This window comes from Aethalodelphis obliquidens, unplaced genomic scaffold (genome assembly GCF_003676395.1).
Source record: "Aethalodelphis obliquidens isolate GAN/ISIS:26980383/991018 unplaced genomic scaffold, ASM367639v1 scaffold10, whole genome shotgun sequence".
Classification (NCBI taxonomy): domain Eukaryota; kingdom Metazoa; phylum Chordata; class Mammalia; order Artiodactyla; family Delphinidae; genus Aethalodelphis; species Aethalodelphis obliquidens.
In genome coordinates this window covers 43,436,131-43,452,890 of record NW_020837954.1, presented here as the reverse complement: position 1 = coordinate 43,452,890, position 16,760 = coordinate 43,436,131, and the positions used below count along the sequence as shown (strand labels likewise).

The window sequence follows — 16,760 nt, the reverse complement described above, 5'->3', positions numbered from 1 at the left end:
GCTGCACCAATTTGTATTGCCACCAACAGTACACAAGTGTTCCCTTTTTTTTACACCCTCACCAACACTTGTTACTTCTTGTCTTTTCAATGGTAACCATTATAACAACTGTGAAGTGATATCTCATTGTGGTTTTGATATGCATTTCCCTGATGATTAGTGATGTTGAGCACCTTTTCATGTACCTGTTGGTCATCTGTATGTCTTCTTTGGAAAAATATCTATTCAGGTCCTCTGCCCATTTTTTAATTGAATTGTTTGTTTTTTCACTGTTGAGATATATGAGTTCTTTATATATTTTGGATATTAACTTCTTATCAGATATGCGATTTGCAAATATTTCCTTCCATTTTGTAGGTTGCCTTTTCATTTTGTTGATGATTTACTTTGCTGTGCAGAAGCTTTTTGGTTTGCTGTAGTCTCACTTGTTTATTTTTGCTTTTGGTGCATTTGCTTTTCATGTCAAACCCAAAAACTCATCACCAAGACTGATGTCAAGGAGCTTACTGCCTATGTTTTCTTCTGGGAGTTTTATGGTTTCAGATCTTACATTCCAGTCTTAAATCCATTTTTAGTTAATTTTTTTGTGTGGTGTAAATTAATTGACCATATATGCATGGGTTTATTTCTGGACTCTCTATTTTGTTCCATTGATTTATGTCTGTTTTTATCCCAATACCATACTGTTTTGATTACTGTAGCTTTGTAATATAGTTTGAAACCTGAGCTATCTGTATTCCCACATTTATTAGTTTTGTGAATATTTAGCATTATCCACAATAGCCAAGGTATGGAAATAGCCCTAATGTCCATCAACAGATGAATGGATAAAGAAACTATGGGATATACATATAGTTTAATATTATTCAGCCTTAAAAAAGAAGGAAATTTTACTATTTGTGGTGTCATGGAAGAATCTGGAAGATATTGTGCTAATTGAGATAAGTCAGTCACAGAAGGATGAATATTATATGATTTCACTTACATGAGGTATCTAAAATAGTCAGATACAGAAAATATTATAGTGGTTGCCAGAGGATGGAAGAAGGGGAAAATAGGGAGTTCTAAAAAGGCTGTAAAATTACAGTTATATAAGATGAATAAGTTGTAGAGATCTGCTGTACAACATACTGCTTACAGTTAACAATATGGTGTTGTGCACTTAAAAACTTGGTAAGAGGGTGGATCTCATATGGAGTGTTCTTAACACACACACACACACACAAACCCCAAACTAAAGGAGCAGAAGAAATCTTTTGGAGGTGATGGATACGTTTATTACCTTGATTGTGGTGATGGTATCACAGGTGTATGTATATGTCCAAACTCATCAAATTGTGTATATCAGATATGTGCAGGTATTTTTCATGTATCAGTTATACCTCAGTGTACCTGTAAAAAAAAAAGAAAGGAACCAGAAAATACTCTGAAGTTTTATTACTCTTATGTGTTTGTGAAGGGAGGAGTACTGAAATATGAGACTTAAAGTTTCTATTAAGGTCATATTGAGAAGAATCGTATATGCTCGACAAAGGAGTTTTGGTTAGTTCTGTGGTCCAGTGTGTTTATTCACTATTTTAAACCCATAACCTGGTACCACTCCTGTAAATATACGTTTCCAGGTACATTAAATGTTATTTGAAATATTAAAACAATAACTATCATCACTAAAGACAAATGAAAGCAGTGGTAATTTTTGTACATTCTTTTTCAAATACACCCTCTCTTGAAGTAAACTTAGATATCCTCTACCTCATCTTCTTGACCCTCAGCACTGACTAGCTGTGAATTATTGATGATGGTAGTAGGGACCCATTAAGTGTTTAAAAACAGTTGCAACGAAATAATGTAGTTATTTGTTTGTTTTAGGAAGATAACCATTCATGGTATAGAAGATGCATAGGAAAATGTGTCATGTACCACAATATTCATTGCAGTTCTATTTACAATAGCCAGGACTTGGAAACAACCTAAGTGTCCATTGACAGATGAACAGATAAAGAATATGTGGCACATATATACAGTGGAATATTACTCAGCCATAAAAAGAAATGAAACTGAGTTATTTGTAGTGAGGTGGATGGACCTAGAGTCTGTCATACAGAATGAAGTAAGTCAGAAAGAGAAAAACAAATACCGTATGCTAACACATATATATGGAATCTAAAAAACAAAACCAAAAAATGGTCATGAAGAACCTAGGGTCAAGTCGGGAATAAAGACGCAGACCTACTAGAGAATGGACTTGAGGATACGGGGAGAGGGAAGGTGTAAGCTGGCACAAAGTGAGAGTGGCATGGACATATATACACTACCAAATGTAAAATAGATAGCTAGTGGGAAGCAGCTGCATGGCACAGGGAGATCAGCTCGGTGCTTCGTGACCACCTAGAGGGGTGGGATAGGGAGGGTGGGAGGGAGGGAGGGAGAGGCAAGAGGGAAGAGATATGGGCATATATGTATGTGTATAACTGATTCACTTTGTTATAAAGCAGACACTAACACACCATTGTAAAGCAATTATACTCCAATAAAGATGTTTAAAAAAATGTGATGTTTGGAGTCAAGGAAGTTAGATTATGGAAAGCCTGAATTAATTCTGTGGCCATAGATAGAGAGGAAACAGATTCAAGGTATATTTCAGATTTAGCATTGCCTAACTTTGGTGGTTGGATATGGAGAGATTGGCATTATGGATGATTCTGAGGTTTCAGGCCTAGGATTAGAATCAACTTGGTGTTGAACCCAAATTCAGAATATAGGAAAAGAAACAGATTTGGGGTAAATATAGTTGTTAGGGGTTCTATTTTCATTAGCCAACCTCCAGAACATTCAGTAGCTTACTACTGTGTTTGGGTTCTGTGGTACTCCAGCTGACTGACAGTTCCTTTTTCTCTGGCTAGGGGTCCTGACTTGAATTCCATGTACTGTTCTATCCTGGTGAGCTAGGCTGGACACTGTAGAAAGCTCAAAGACTCTCTTGAATCTTAAAACAAAAAAACTTCACTTTGTAGAAAGTTATGGAAATTTAGAAACGCATATAAAAATAGAGGGAATAATAAAAAATGAAGCCCCCATGTACCTATTGATATTATCCTGCTTCAGCAGTTATCAGGCGTGGCCAATCTTGTCTCTCTTCTTCCCCTATTTCCTCCCAATTATTTTAAGCAGGTTGCAGACTACCTGCTTCCATGAGTTTTTACATTTTTCTTGTAAAGGTTTAGCCATAGTCACCCTTAAGTTGTCATTTTCCAGAACCTCACCTTCTTTTAACCATCCAGGGGCCAAAAGCCAACTCACAAAGAGAGAGAGTATGTCAACTCTATGTAGCAGACCTAGGAGAACTTTTAATAATCAAAGTTCTCTAGGACTTTTAATAATCTCTTTGTTTCTCCAACCCACAGCATTTCTCCTCAGATCTGGAGAAGAAAATAGATTCTTGGTCTCCTTGAAGCCTTCTGTGAGCCCCTATTTACCCATTTTGTCTCCCAGAACCATTTGTAGCTTAGGACTTCTGGATCCGAGGGATGTTGCCCCTTTATGGGGGTGCTCAAGAGAATATTGGAGAAGTCCTGCATTTTTCCTTGAAGCTCCTTTTTCCATATTTTAACTTTTGTTACTACTGAAAGTTACACCAAAACTGATGTGATAGGAGTTCAGGCCTTCAGTGCCTTTTATTATCAATGTCTTTTCAGGGCTGTTTTCAGAAGCTGCTAGGACACCATAGGCTATTGCTTCAGTTAGGTTTATTCCAAAGTTACCTGATAAATTTTGTCAGAAAGGCCGCCTCTGTTCTATTTTCCCATCTTAAACCACATCCTACTAGTTTGTGTGACAGTGTTCACTAGAAAAGATTAGACAGTGTGCACTAATTAGGTAATGACATTATTTCAATGTCTGGATATGGTCCAGTGTCCAGTATAGTTCAAGTGGTTCAGTGCTAGCAGTATAAGAATATCCCCTCTCGATTTCTCATTCCTCAATGTTGCACCATCTATATCCTCTCCTGTTTTAAAGTAAGGAAAAATTATTTGTTCCCTCAAATTACTTTAGACATGTTGAAGTCCTAATATGTTCATAAACAGGTAATAATGTTGCTGTGTTGGGGATCCCCGTGGCCACCCCCATGTTTGGAGACTTGCTTGAAGCACTCACAGGAGTTATTAGTGACATTGTAGGGCTACACAGCCAGATACAAGGAAAAAAGGCATTAGTGGAGGCTGGAGGAATCCATCTGCAGGCTTCCTTACACTCTCTTCTTCCCATGAAGAGTCATACAGAGTACACTCTTGCCTCAACAGTGAAAATGCAGCAACATGTAAGTGATATTTCTGCCTAAGGAAGTCCATTAGAGACTTGGTGCCCACGTTTTTGGGGGAGGTTTTTCAGGTAGGTACTTTCAATCTAGCACATACCAAAATTCCACATTCTTTGAAGGAAGGCAGGTATTCAGCAAAAACAACATTTTTTATACAAACAGTCTAGGCATAATGAATTGCCATTATCAGTTACAAAATGGTGGGAACCCTCCTGACATCCAAATTTCCAGATACCAGCCAAAGGCCAACCTCGCAGCCTGGCCCTTCTAAGGATAGTAGCTCAGACCTTCTATATTAACCTTTTGTGTACAATGGGTAATAATGGGAAGCTCAGTTTTGGTCTTATTAAATGTAATGGTTCCCAGAACTTGTAGTTGGAGTGGGCTAGTAGGCAGTTTGTAGCATGAATCTGGATCATGTGACATCAGAAAATTGTGTAGTCGCTAGTCATAGGAATAGATAAGAAGCTTAAGGAGGGCATGTAAATTCAGAAAGAAATTCAGAAAACAAATGGAGGCATTAAACTTTATAAAAATAAAGAGAACACTTTTATTCTGAGATGACAGGGAAGTATAGAGAGGTATTTTTTATGTATATATGTCTGTATATAAAGGTGTAATAAGTTTGGAGGTAGATGGATGGGAGAGAACATTGACACCCTTATTGGCTGAGGGTGAGGGGTAGGTTGTGAGCCTTGAGGAGGAAGAAGGAGGGAGAGGAGGAGGAAAGTGTTTTAAAGCATTTAACTTGGGTAGCGAGAACAGGGAGATGACAGGGCCCACTGAAGTAAAAGAATTGCTGTGCAGAATGAAGGATCTGACCTTGTTCCTGACTCCTAGTGCCCCCATCATTTTTTCCTGCAGTTTGATTTCTAATAGTACACTCAACAGAAGCCTTATATTCATAGAAAAATACCTCTTTTTCTTTACGTTCCATACCTGCCAACTTTAAAAGTCAGACATCCAAATTTCATTCTACTTACTTATAGCTCATATCGCCTGTGCAAATAAGCCTCTGGAGTCTTGAAGGGCTCCATTATTCCCTCTCATTGGATTCTCCTTAGCAACTTTTTATAAAGCATTGTAGCCTCGGTGCAGAGGCAAAGGGCTTTGTTGATGTTCAACGGTTTTTTTATGTTTGACTCTTTTGTTCTAGTTTTAGATTTGTGTCTTTTCTGGAACAGGAATAAGAAGTAGAAAATGATAAATTTACTTTTTTATGGTACATGGATAGTAGTTTCTCTTGATGAAGTCATTTATAATATAATTCGCATGCAGGTGTAATTTTAATGAAAATTATGACGTCAAGAAGCAAAAAGCTTTGCTAACCTGCCCTGTTTTCTTCTTCCTCTTCCTTCACCCCTCTTCCCCACTTTTTTTTTTTTTTTTTTTTAATTACAGCAAAAGTCTGGAGAAAAGCCTGTCCCAGGTATGGTTCATCTGATAATTCTTATCAAACTTGAAATAAGACCAAACAGCCTGTTTAACTCAGTAACAATCATAACATGTGAGGTGAATTATGATCATTTTGTCCTTTTAGACTCTCTAATGCCAGTTTGTTACTCCTAACCTTTGATCTGCTGATTGCCAAAAGGTGGTGCTTTTGTGGTAGTGATATTAGTATTTGAAAGATGCATTAGAGTGGGATGAACAGGTATTGAGGGTGTGTGGAGAAGCTGAGGTGATTCTAGGTTGTCAAAAGTTTGAAAAAAGGCCTTCTGTTTCATCATTGAGAATAGGTATTGGACTGCCCATTGACCTGGCATAGAATAATTATGTATCTTTTTTATGCATAATGTCTTATTTAAATGTCATGTGTTTTTGTCTAGTATCATAATTTGCTTGTATTATCAGGTTTTTTGTTTGTAAATTGGTTCTTATACATCTGCCTGATGAAACAGCTAAATTTAGAACTTGAGATAAGTAGTTCTAAATTAATTTGAGAGTCTGAACCATTCACATTAACTGTTGTCTAAACTGGTCTTATCCCTCCACCCTCCTCCCCCTCCAAAAAATATCTGCTTTTGATGTCTAGTGGATCAGACAAAGAAAGAGGCAGAACCTATACCAGAAACTGTAAAATCTGAGGAGAAGGAGACCACAAAGAACGTTCAACAGACTGTGGGTACTAAAGGCCCCCCTGAAAAACGAATGAGACTTCAGTGAGTATTGGACGAGAGAGACGCTTGGCAAGACTCCTCTTGTCCACATTTTACCTCATTACTGTGACAGGCTCTTGAACTTTAAAATTCTTTGTCACAATCATTCGTATAGAATGTGCTTGTTCTTTGAGAAAGGATGTAAGGATGCTCATGCTTTCAGTCTGAATATTTTTAATGTATCTTTTGTAACCTTTTCCCTACTGGACTTGAGCAGCTTCCTCCCTCACATATTTACTGTGATACATGTTTAAAGATAAGATAAAGGTATTTGTATAAATTAGTTTATCATGACGTTTTCCCCCTTATTTTCCCTCTGAAATATTTCCAGATGCATTTTGTAAACACAAAGGATTAATGTTAAAATAGTAGCTAAGCTTATTTTCTATTATTAGTTGCATATTCCTCAGTATTAAAATAGTAAGGTTACTAACAGTTTGAAAGGTAAAGAAAAGGAAAACAACCTCATTAAGCAATATCACCACCCTACAGATACTATAACAATGTTGTGGCATGGAAGCATGGAGTCTTAACCACTGGACCACCAGGGAAGTCCCTGTGTGTAGATATTTTTAAAACCATAGTTTGTAATTATTCTGTTCATACAATTTTACTTTATCATATTATGTCTGTTGTATGTGCTATTCCATGTTTACTTAGTTTTTATAGACTATACTTTGTTAACTGAATAATTCCTATGAGTGATTATATCTGTTTTCTTAAACTCTCCCTGTGTTGTACTTAAGTTTTTACCAATTTACAATTTGCATTAAGGCTGTAGTGATTACAGTATTTAAATAAGGCTGTAGTGTATCATGAGTTTTCAGTACTTAGTATTTATCTCCTTAGTATGGAGTCCCAGCCATAGAATCATTAGAATCTGTACTTTTTTTTTTTTGGCCTGTTATTACTCTAACAGCAAAATATGAAAGTACCAAGTTCTGTAGAATCTCGCTGAAACTGAGTATTGTCACCTACATTTTTAGTGCCAATTACGTAGCAAAAAAGTGGTGTTTCATTATTTTAAGTGGTTGAATAATTTCTCATCTTTGATTCTTACTTTTATGAAGTATCTGATTTTCTGTATTGTGTAAGATTTTTTAGTTTTTTTATTTTGACATAATTTCAGGCTTACAGAAGAGTTGTCAGAGTAGTACAGAGAATTTCTCTATATACACCTTTTGCCCTAATTCCCCATATATTAACGTTTTCCATATTTGTCTTATTCTTTAGTCTCTGTCTCTCTTTCCCTGTCTCTAACTCGTGTTGTCATTTGCTGTTTCTCTCTCCTTCTCTCTCTGTGTGTGTGTGTGTGTGTGTGTGTGTACATACACATATAATACACACATATATACACCTTTTATTTTGGATTGAGAGTCGGTTGCAATCGTGATGCCCATTTTCCCTAAGAACTTTAGTGTGCATTTCCTAAAATCAAGGACATTCTTTTACATAGCCTTGGTAAAATTATCAGAATTAAACCAGTATGATACCATTATCTAATCTGTAGGTCTTATTCAGATCTTGCTAGTGATGCCAAGAATGTCATTTACAGCAAAAGAATATCCTGAATTGTGCATTAGATTTAGTTGTCGTAGCTCTTTAGTCTCCTTTAATCTGAAACAGTTCTTTAATCTTCCATGTTTTTCATGACTTGATATTTAAAGAGTTTAGGCCAGTTATTTTGTTGAATGTCTCTTAATTTGGGTTTGTTTGATATATTTTCATAATTAAATTCACCTCATGCACTTAAAAACATTTTTTTTCACATTCCAAGCATTGTTTATTCCAGGATTACGAGAATGATTCAACAATTGGATCTATTACTCTGAATTAACATATTAATTGCAAAAATACACTTTTGTTAGGAATACCATGGAAAAGATGCTAGTGGAGGCGCATGCTGTCAACTTGTCCCATTCCTGGTGATGTTAACTTTGATCACTTGGTTAAGGTAGTGTTTGTCAGGTTACTCCACTGTAAAGTTAGAATTTTTCTTTTTCTAATTTATAGGTATTTTGGGGGGGGGGGAAGTAGTTCGAGGTCTGTAAATACCCTGTTATTTTTCAGAACTTTTACCCTCCAGTAGCATTCACTGATAATTCTTGCCTAAATCATTTATTACTATTATGGTTGCCGAATGGTGATTTTCTTTCTAATTCCTTCATTCCTTCTGTGTTTATTAGTTGGCTTTCTGCTATAAAGAAGAGCTTTCCTTTCCCCCCCTGCTTATTTATTTATATCATTGTAGACTCTTGGATTCTTATTTATTCAACGAGTTATATTTCTTTACTCTCATTAATTTATATTGATGCTCAGATTGTCCCAGATTGGGCCAATGGGAACCGTTTCAAGCTGATTCTTAGGTCCTTTTGACATGACCTTGTCATTCATGGAGGATTTTCTTTATTTTTGGCACAATAAGATATCCCAGGCTCATTCCAACCCTGGAGGCAGCCATTTCTCTAAGGACCCCTAGTTCCTTTTGGTGGAGAATATATTTGGAAGTCAAGATCTTTGTGCAAGGTGTGTTCATTTGTTACTGGGGTGTCATGGCTTCTGGGCTTTGTCAGCTGATAGAGTTAAGAAATAGATATATACTGGGACTTCTCTGGTGGCCCAGTGGTTAAGACTCTGTGCTTCCACTGCAGGGGGCATGGATTCTATCCCTGGTTGGGGAACTAAGATCTTGCGTGCTGCGTGGCCAAAAAAAAAAAAGAAAAAGAAATAGATATGTACATATGTGTGTGACATGAGTGAATACACATATGTCCACACACACACACACACATATCTGTCTTCTCTCTCTCTCTCTCTCTCTATATATATATATATATATTTTTTTTTTTTTTTTTTTTGTGGTACGCGGGCCTCTCACTGTTGTGGCCTCTCCCGTCGCGGAGCACAGGCTCCGGACGCGCAGGCTCAGCGGCCATGGCTCACGGGCCCAGCCGCTCTGCGGCATGTGGGATCTTCCCGGGGCACAAACCCGTGTCCCCTGCATCGGCAGGCGGACTCTCAACCACTGCGCCACCAGGGAAGCCCTATTCTATATATATTAAAAGGAACCAATTCACACTGATAACACCAATTCCAGTTTATTCATCACAGGGTTTACGCTGTTCTCTTTCACATTTGTAACTTTCTTCCACATTGATTAGAACTGTTTCTTGTTATACACAATGTTTGTACTTATTTGCTTAATCCTAGAATAACAGAAAGTTGTTTTAGAATTGCTAACCTATACCTCTGCAAAAAAAGAAACCTCTTAATTAGAATTCAGTATTTGCTTAGACTTCTTTTTGTCTTTAGTTTGTAGATATATAGTTCAGATACTGTGTTTAAAAATCACTTGGGTTAATTTTTTTTTTCCCCCAGTGTGGTTACACTACTCATGTATCAGATGTTCCAGTTCATTTGGTTCTGCTTTGAATTCCATTTTAGTTTTTCCCCTCATTGTTATTGATTATTTTGTTTTGTTGTTGTACTGTGGGATGTGTGAGTTATCAGCATAGTTCTTAAAGTCAGACCTGTCCAAAAGAGATTCTAAGTATCATACCCCTTCCTCATTTCTTCTATCTTTTCCACCTTATTCCTACCTGCCCCTCTCACAGAAATGAACCTAATTAGTCTCTAGTTTACCTTTACTGTATTTCTGCTGCACAAATGAATAGATGTTTTCTTATTTCCCCTTCTAACACAAAAGGCAACATACTATATGAACTTTTGCACTTTGCTTACTTTCCACTTATTTAAGCATGAACTTTGATTTGACATAAAGATATTAACTCTAGTATTTTTTCAACTTTTTATTTCCAGCAAAGCTCCTTTTTCTTTCACTTACATTATTTTAAAATATCAGTTAACAGAAAAGTACACAAAATAATAGTACAGTTCATTGTACCTGTGTAACTTACCATGCAGGTAAAGAAATTGAACATTGCCAATGCCCCAGAAGCTCCTTTATGTCCCCTCCTGATCACAATGTTTGTCCCGATTAGAGGTCACACTTATCCTGTTTTATGGTAATCACTTATTTTCTTTACATTTTTACCACATCACCTTGCATCCCTAAATAAATTTTTAGTTTTTATTGCCTACTTTTTATTTTTAGTATGAATAGATTTAGTATGTGTATTTCATGTATGACTTATTTTGTTCAATACTATGTTTGTGACATTTATCATAGTTGTTTCATGTTATTGTAGTTCTTTTTTTTTTCATTTCTGTACAGTATTCCTTTATATACATGTATTACAATTTTAAAAAATCCATTCTAATGGTGATGGACATTTGGATTGTTTGTAGTTTGGGGCTATTGTGAAAAATTGCTTTTATGAATATTCTTTTTGGTGTATATTATAGGCTGAATTGTGTCATCTCACCCCCAAAATGTTGAAGTCCTAACTCCCAGTACCTCAGAATGTGACGTTATTTGGAAATAGGGTCATTTCAGATGTTATTAGTTAAGATGAGGTCTTGCTAGAGTAGGCTGAGACCCTAATCTGATGTGACTGGTGACCTTATAAAAAGAATGCCACATGAAGAGACAAAGGGAGACACCATGTGAAGATAGAAGATTGGAGTGTTGCATCTACAAGCTTAAAAACACCAAAGATTGACACCAAATTACCAAAAGCAAGGAGGAGGCAAGGAAGGATTCCCCTGTAGGTTTCAGGGGGAACATGGCCCTGCACATACCTTGATTTTGGACTTCTAGCCTTCAGAACTTTGAGATAATAAATTTCTGTTGTTTTATTTTCCAGTTTATACTCCCACCAGCAGTGTGTGAGAGTTCCTATTGTCCACACCTTTGTTGACCCTTGATACTGTCAACTAAAGAAAATTTTAGTCATTCTGATGGGTATACAGTGGTATCTTGTTGAGGCTGAAATTTGTATTTCCTGGTGATCTGATGATGTTAAGCTTTTTTTCCTGTGATTGTTGGCTACTTGAATATCCGTTTTTGTGAAGTGTGTCTTTTGCACATTTTTCTACTGTTTTGTCTGTGTTTGTCTTATAGAGTAAGAAGAGTCCTTTGTATGTTTGGATAAGAATCCTTTGTTGGTTACATGTATTGTGTTTAAATGTGTCTTCTCTCCACTCTGGCTTGCCTTTTTACCCTTTAATGGTGACCTAAAAATGATCAGACGTTCTTAATTTTAATGTAGCTCAGTTTGTCAATCTTCTCCTTTATCGTTAATGCTTTTTTGTGTCTTGTCTGAGGTTTTTCCCTACATTGAGGTTATGAAGATATACTCCTCTGTGATTATCTACAAGCTTTATTATTTTACAGTTCACATTCAGGAGTATAGTCCATTTGGTTGGGATTGATCTATAAATCAATTTGGGGAGAATTGACAATTTAGCAGTTTAGCAATATCGAGTATTCAGAACCACCGACTTGTTATATTCCTCCTTTTATTTAGGTTTTCTTTAATTTCTCAGAGTAAAGTTATGAGCTTTCAGAGTACAGGTCTTATACATGTTTTGTTAAAGTTACCCCTAAGCATAACGTATTTTTTTGATGCTGTTGTAAAAGATGTTTAAAAAATTTTAATTTCCATTTGTTTGTCTCTAGTATATAGACCTTGTATCCTGTTACTTTACTAACTTCAATAATTAGTTCTGGTAGCTTTTTTGTGCATTGCTTAGGAATTTCTACATCCATGATCAGTGTCATCTGGGAATAAAAAAGAGTTTTATCTTCAATCTGTATACCTTTCAAAAAATTGTGGTAAAATATAAAAAACATAAAATTTACCATTTTAAGCACTTTAAGTATACAATTCAGTGACATTAACTACATTCACATTGTTGCACAGCTATCATCACCATCCATCTCCAGAACTTCTTCATCGTTCCAAACTGAAACTCTGTTCATTAAACACTCCCTTTTTTCCCCTTCCTCCAGCCCCTGGCAACCACCATTCTACTGATGTCCTGATGAATTTGACTGCTGTAGGTATCTCATATAACTGGAATCATACAGTATTTGGTTTTTTGGCTTATTTCACTTAGCATAAGGTCTTCAAGGTTCATCCATATTCTAGCATGTGTCAGAATTTCCTTTTTGAGGTTAAATAATATTTTGTTGTATGTATATATGTATGCACACACACATTCTGTTTATTCATTCCTCAGTCCATGGACATTTGAGTTGCTTCCACCTTTTCACTATTGTAAATAATGCTACTACAGGGACTTCCCTGGTGGTCCAATGGTTAAGACTATGTGCTCCCAACGCAGGGGGCCCGTGTTCGATCCCTGGTCAGGGAACTAGGTCCCGCCTGCCACAACTAAAGGAGCCTGCATGCCGCAACTAAAGAACCCTTGTGCTGCAACTAAAGATCTCACACGCAGCAATGAAGATCCCACCTCCCACAACTAAGACGCAGCACAGCCAAACGAATAAATAAATATTTTTTAAAAAATAATGCTGCTACATACAGTGATGTACAAATATCTGGCAATACATGTGGGAAGGGGTGCAGAGCCTCCGTGCCCTTTCTGGGTGCACCACTCTCCGAATCTCCACATGTTCACCGACCGGAAAGCTTTCAGAACCTTGTCCTTTTAAGGTTTTTATGGAGGCTTCATTACATGGATATGATTGATTAAATTATTGGCTATTGGTGATCAAACCCAACTTCAACCCCCTTTCCATCCCCAGAGGTGGGGGTGGGGTGGGATCAAAACCCTCTAATCACAAGGTTGGTTCCTCTGGTGACCAGCTCCCATTTTTAGGTGACATAGGGGCTTTCCAAAAGTCACCTCATTAACATCACAAAAGACACCTTTATGGTTCTCCCCTCAGGAAATTCCAAGGGTTTTAGGAGTTCTGTGCCAGGAAGAAGACCAAATATATATTTCTTATTATAAATCACAAAATCACACCTAATAATTAGTGAGGTTGACCATCTTTTTATGTGCTTATTGGTCATTTGTGTATTTGTTTTTGCATAAAATATTTTAATAAAATTAATTATAAAATTAAAGCAGAATATTTGCATATCTTTGGAGAAATGTCTATTCAAGGCTTTGGCACATTTAAAAATACTTTTTAATTAAGGTATAGTTGATTTACAATATTATGTAAGTTTCAGATGTACAACATAGTGGTTCACAATTTTTAAAGATTATACTCTATTTATAGTTATTATAAAATATTGGCTATATTTCCTGTGCTATACAATATATCCTTGTAGCTTATTGTTTTTATACATAGTAGCTTGTACCTCTTAATACCCTTCTATCTTGCCCCTCCCCACTTTCTCCCCACTAACTCCTTATTGGTCATATCATTTGCAAATATTTTCTCCCATTCAGTAGGATGTCTTTTTGTTTTGTCAATGGTTTCCTTTGCTGTGCAGAAGCTTATAAGTTTGATTAGGTCCCATTTGTTTATTTTTGCTTTTATTTGTTTTTCTTAGAAGACAGATCCAAAGATCTATGATTTATGTCAAAGAGTGTTCTGCCTATGTTTTTTTCTAAGAATTTTATGGTTTCTGGTCTTACATTTAGATCTTTAACGCATTTTAAGTTTATTTTTGTATATGGTTTGAGAAAATGTTTTAATTTCATTCTTTCACATGTAACTGTTCAGTTTTCCCAGCACCACTTATTGAAGAGACTGTCTTTTCTTCATTGTATATTCTTGCCTCCTTTGTTGTAAATTAATTGACCATAAGTGCATGGGTTTATTTCTAGACTTTCTCTGTATTCTGTTCCCTTGATCTGTGTGTCTCTTTCTATGCTAGTACCATACTGTTTTGGTTACTGTATCTTTGTGATGTGGTCTAAAGTCAGGGAGTGTGATACCTCCACCTCATTTCTTTCTCAAGATTGTTTTGGCTTTTCAGGGTCATTTGTGTTTCCATGCAAAATTTAAAATTATATGTTTTAGTTCTGTGAAAAAACGCCATTGGTATTTCAGTAGGTACATTGAATCTGTAGATAACCTTGGGTAGTATGGTCATTTTACCAATATAAATTTTTCTGGCCTATGAACACAGTATGTCTTTCCATCTGTGTCATCTTCAGTTTCTTTCATCAGTGTCAGTGTTCCGAGTTCAGATCTTTTACCTCCTTAGGTAAGTATATTCCTAGGTATTTTATTCTTTTTGATGTGGTTGAAAATGGAGTTGTTTCCTTATTTTCTCTTTCTGATAGTTTGTTGTTAGTATATAGAAATGCAACAGATTTCTGTATATTACTTTTGTATCCCTCAACTTTACTGAACTCATTGATGAACTCCAGTAGTTTTTGGTAGCTTCTTTTGGATTTTCTAAGTATAGTATCATGCCATCTGCAAACAGTGACAGTGTTACTTCTTCATTTCCAATTTGCATTCCTTTTATTTCTTTGTCTTGTCTGATTGCTGTGGCTAGGACTTCCAATACTATGTTGAATAAAAAGTGGCAAGTGTGTGCATCCTTTTCTTGTTCCTGATTTAGATGAAATGCTTTCAGCTTTTGACCATTGAGTATGGTGTTAGCTGTGGGCTTATCATATATGGCCTTTATGATGTTGAGGTTTGTTCCCTCTATACCACCCACTTTCTGGAGAGTTTTTATCATAAATGGATGTTGAATTTTGTCAAAGTCTTTTACTGCATCTATTGAAATGATTATATGATTTTTATTTTTCAATTTGTTAATATGTATCACATTTATAGATTTATGGGTATTGAGCCATCCTTGCATTCCTGGGATAAATCCCACTTGATCATGGTGTATGATCTTTGTAATGTACTGTTGAGTTTGGTTTACTAATGTTTCGTCAAAGATTTTTACATCTATGTTCATCAGTGATATTGGCCTCTAATTTTATTTTTTTCTGATAATCTTTGTCTTGTTTGGATATCAAGGTGATGTTGGTTTCGAACAATGAGTTTGGAAGTGTTCCTTCCTCTGCAGTTTTTTGGAATAGTTTGAGAAGGATAGGTGTTAACTCTTCTCTAAATGTTTGGTAGCATTCACCTGTGTAGCTGTCTGGTTCTTTGTTTTTGGGGAGTTTTAAAAAATTGCTGATCACTTTTTTCACCAGTAATCACTTTCATTACTGGTAATTTGTCTGTTCATATTTTCTATTTCTTCCTGGTTTAGTCTTGGGAGATTGTACATTTCTAAGAATTTGTTCATTTCATGTAGGTTCTTCATTATTGGCATATAGTTGTTCACAGTAATCTTTTATGATCCTTTGTATTTCTGTGGTTATAACTTCTTTTCCATTTCTGATTTGGGCCCTCTCTCTTTTTTTCTTGATGAGTCTGGCTAAAAGTTTATCATTTTTGTTTCTCTTTACAAAGAACCAGCTCTTAGTTTCATTGATCTTTTCTTTCTTTTTCTAGTCTCTATTTCATGCATTTCTGCTCTGATCTTTATGATTTCTTTCCTTCTAACTTTGAGTTTTGTTTGTTCTTCTTTTTCTAGTTCCTTTAGGTGTAAGTTGGGTTGTTTGAGATTTTTTCTTATTTCCTGAGGTAAGGTTGTATTGCTATAAACTTCTCTTTAGTACAGCAATTCATTGGTTATTTAGTAACATATTTTTAGCCTCCACGAGTTTGTGTCTTTTGCAGTTTTTTTCTTGTAGTTGATTTCTAGTCTCATAGTGTTGTGGTCAGAAAAGATGCTTGATATGATTTCAACTTTCTTAAATTTACCGAGACTTGTTTTGTGGCCTAGCATGTGATCTATCCTGGAGAACGTTCCATGTGCACTTCAAAAGAATATGTGTTCTACTGGTCTGAGTGTGCCCTTGTTTCCCTACTGATTTTCAGTCTGGATGATCTGTCCATTGATGTAAGTGGAGTGTTAAAGTTCCCTACTATTATTGTGTTACTCTCAATTTCTCCCTTTTAGTCTGTTAATATTTTTTTTCTATATTTAGGTGGTCCTACATTGGGTGTGTATATTTTACAATTGCTATATTTTATTGGATTGATCCTTTGATCATTATGTAATGTACTTCTTTGTCTCTTGTAACAGTCTTTGTTTTAAAGTGTATTTTCGCTGATATAAGTATTGCTACTTTGGCTTTCTTTTGATTTCCATTTGTATGAAATATCTTTTTCCATCCCTTCACTTTTAGTTTATGTGTGTCTTTAGATCTGAAGTGAGTCTTTGTTAGGCAGCATATTTATGAGTCTTGTTTTTGTATACATTCAGCCACTCTATGTCTTTTTTTTTTTTTTTTTTTTTTTTTTTGGTTGTTCGTGGGTGTCTTTTTTTTTTTTCTTATTGCCATTTTTATTGTTTTTGCAGTTCTTTTTTGTTTCTTCT

General features: G+C 35.8%; 1 protein-coding gene across 1 annotated transcript in view; it reads left to right on the top strand.

Moving 5' to 3' along the window:
- The window catches only part of LOC113622927 (disintegrin and metalloproteinase domain-containing protein 20-like), a 63,719-nt gene that overhangs the window by 11,796 nt on the left and 35,163 nt on the right, over positions 1-16,760 (top strand). Inside the window, 2 exon segments of the mRNA XM_027111639.1 lie at positions 5,720-5,747; positions 6,354-6,480. Of these exon segments, the coding sequence (XP_026967440.1) occupies positions 5,720-5,747; positions 6,354-6,480 (155 nt within the window).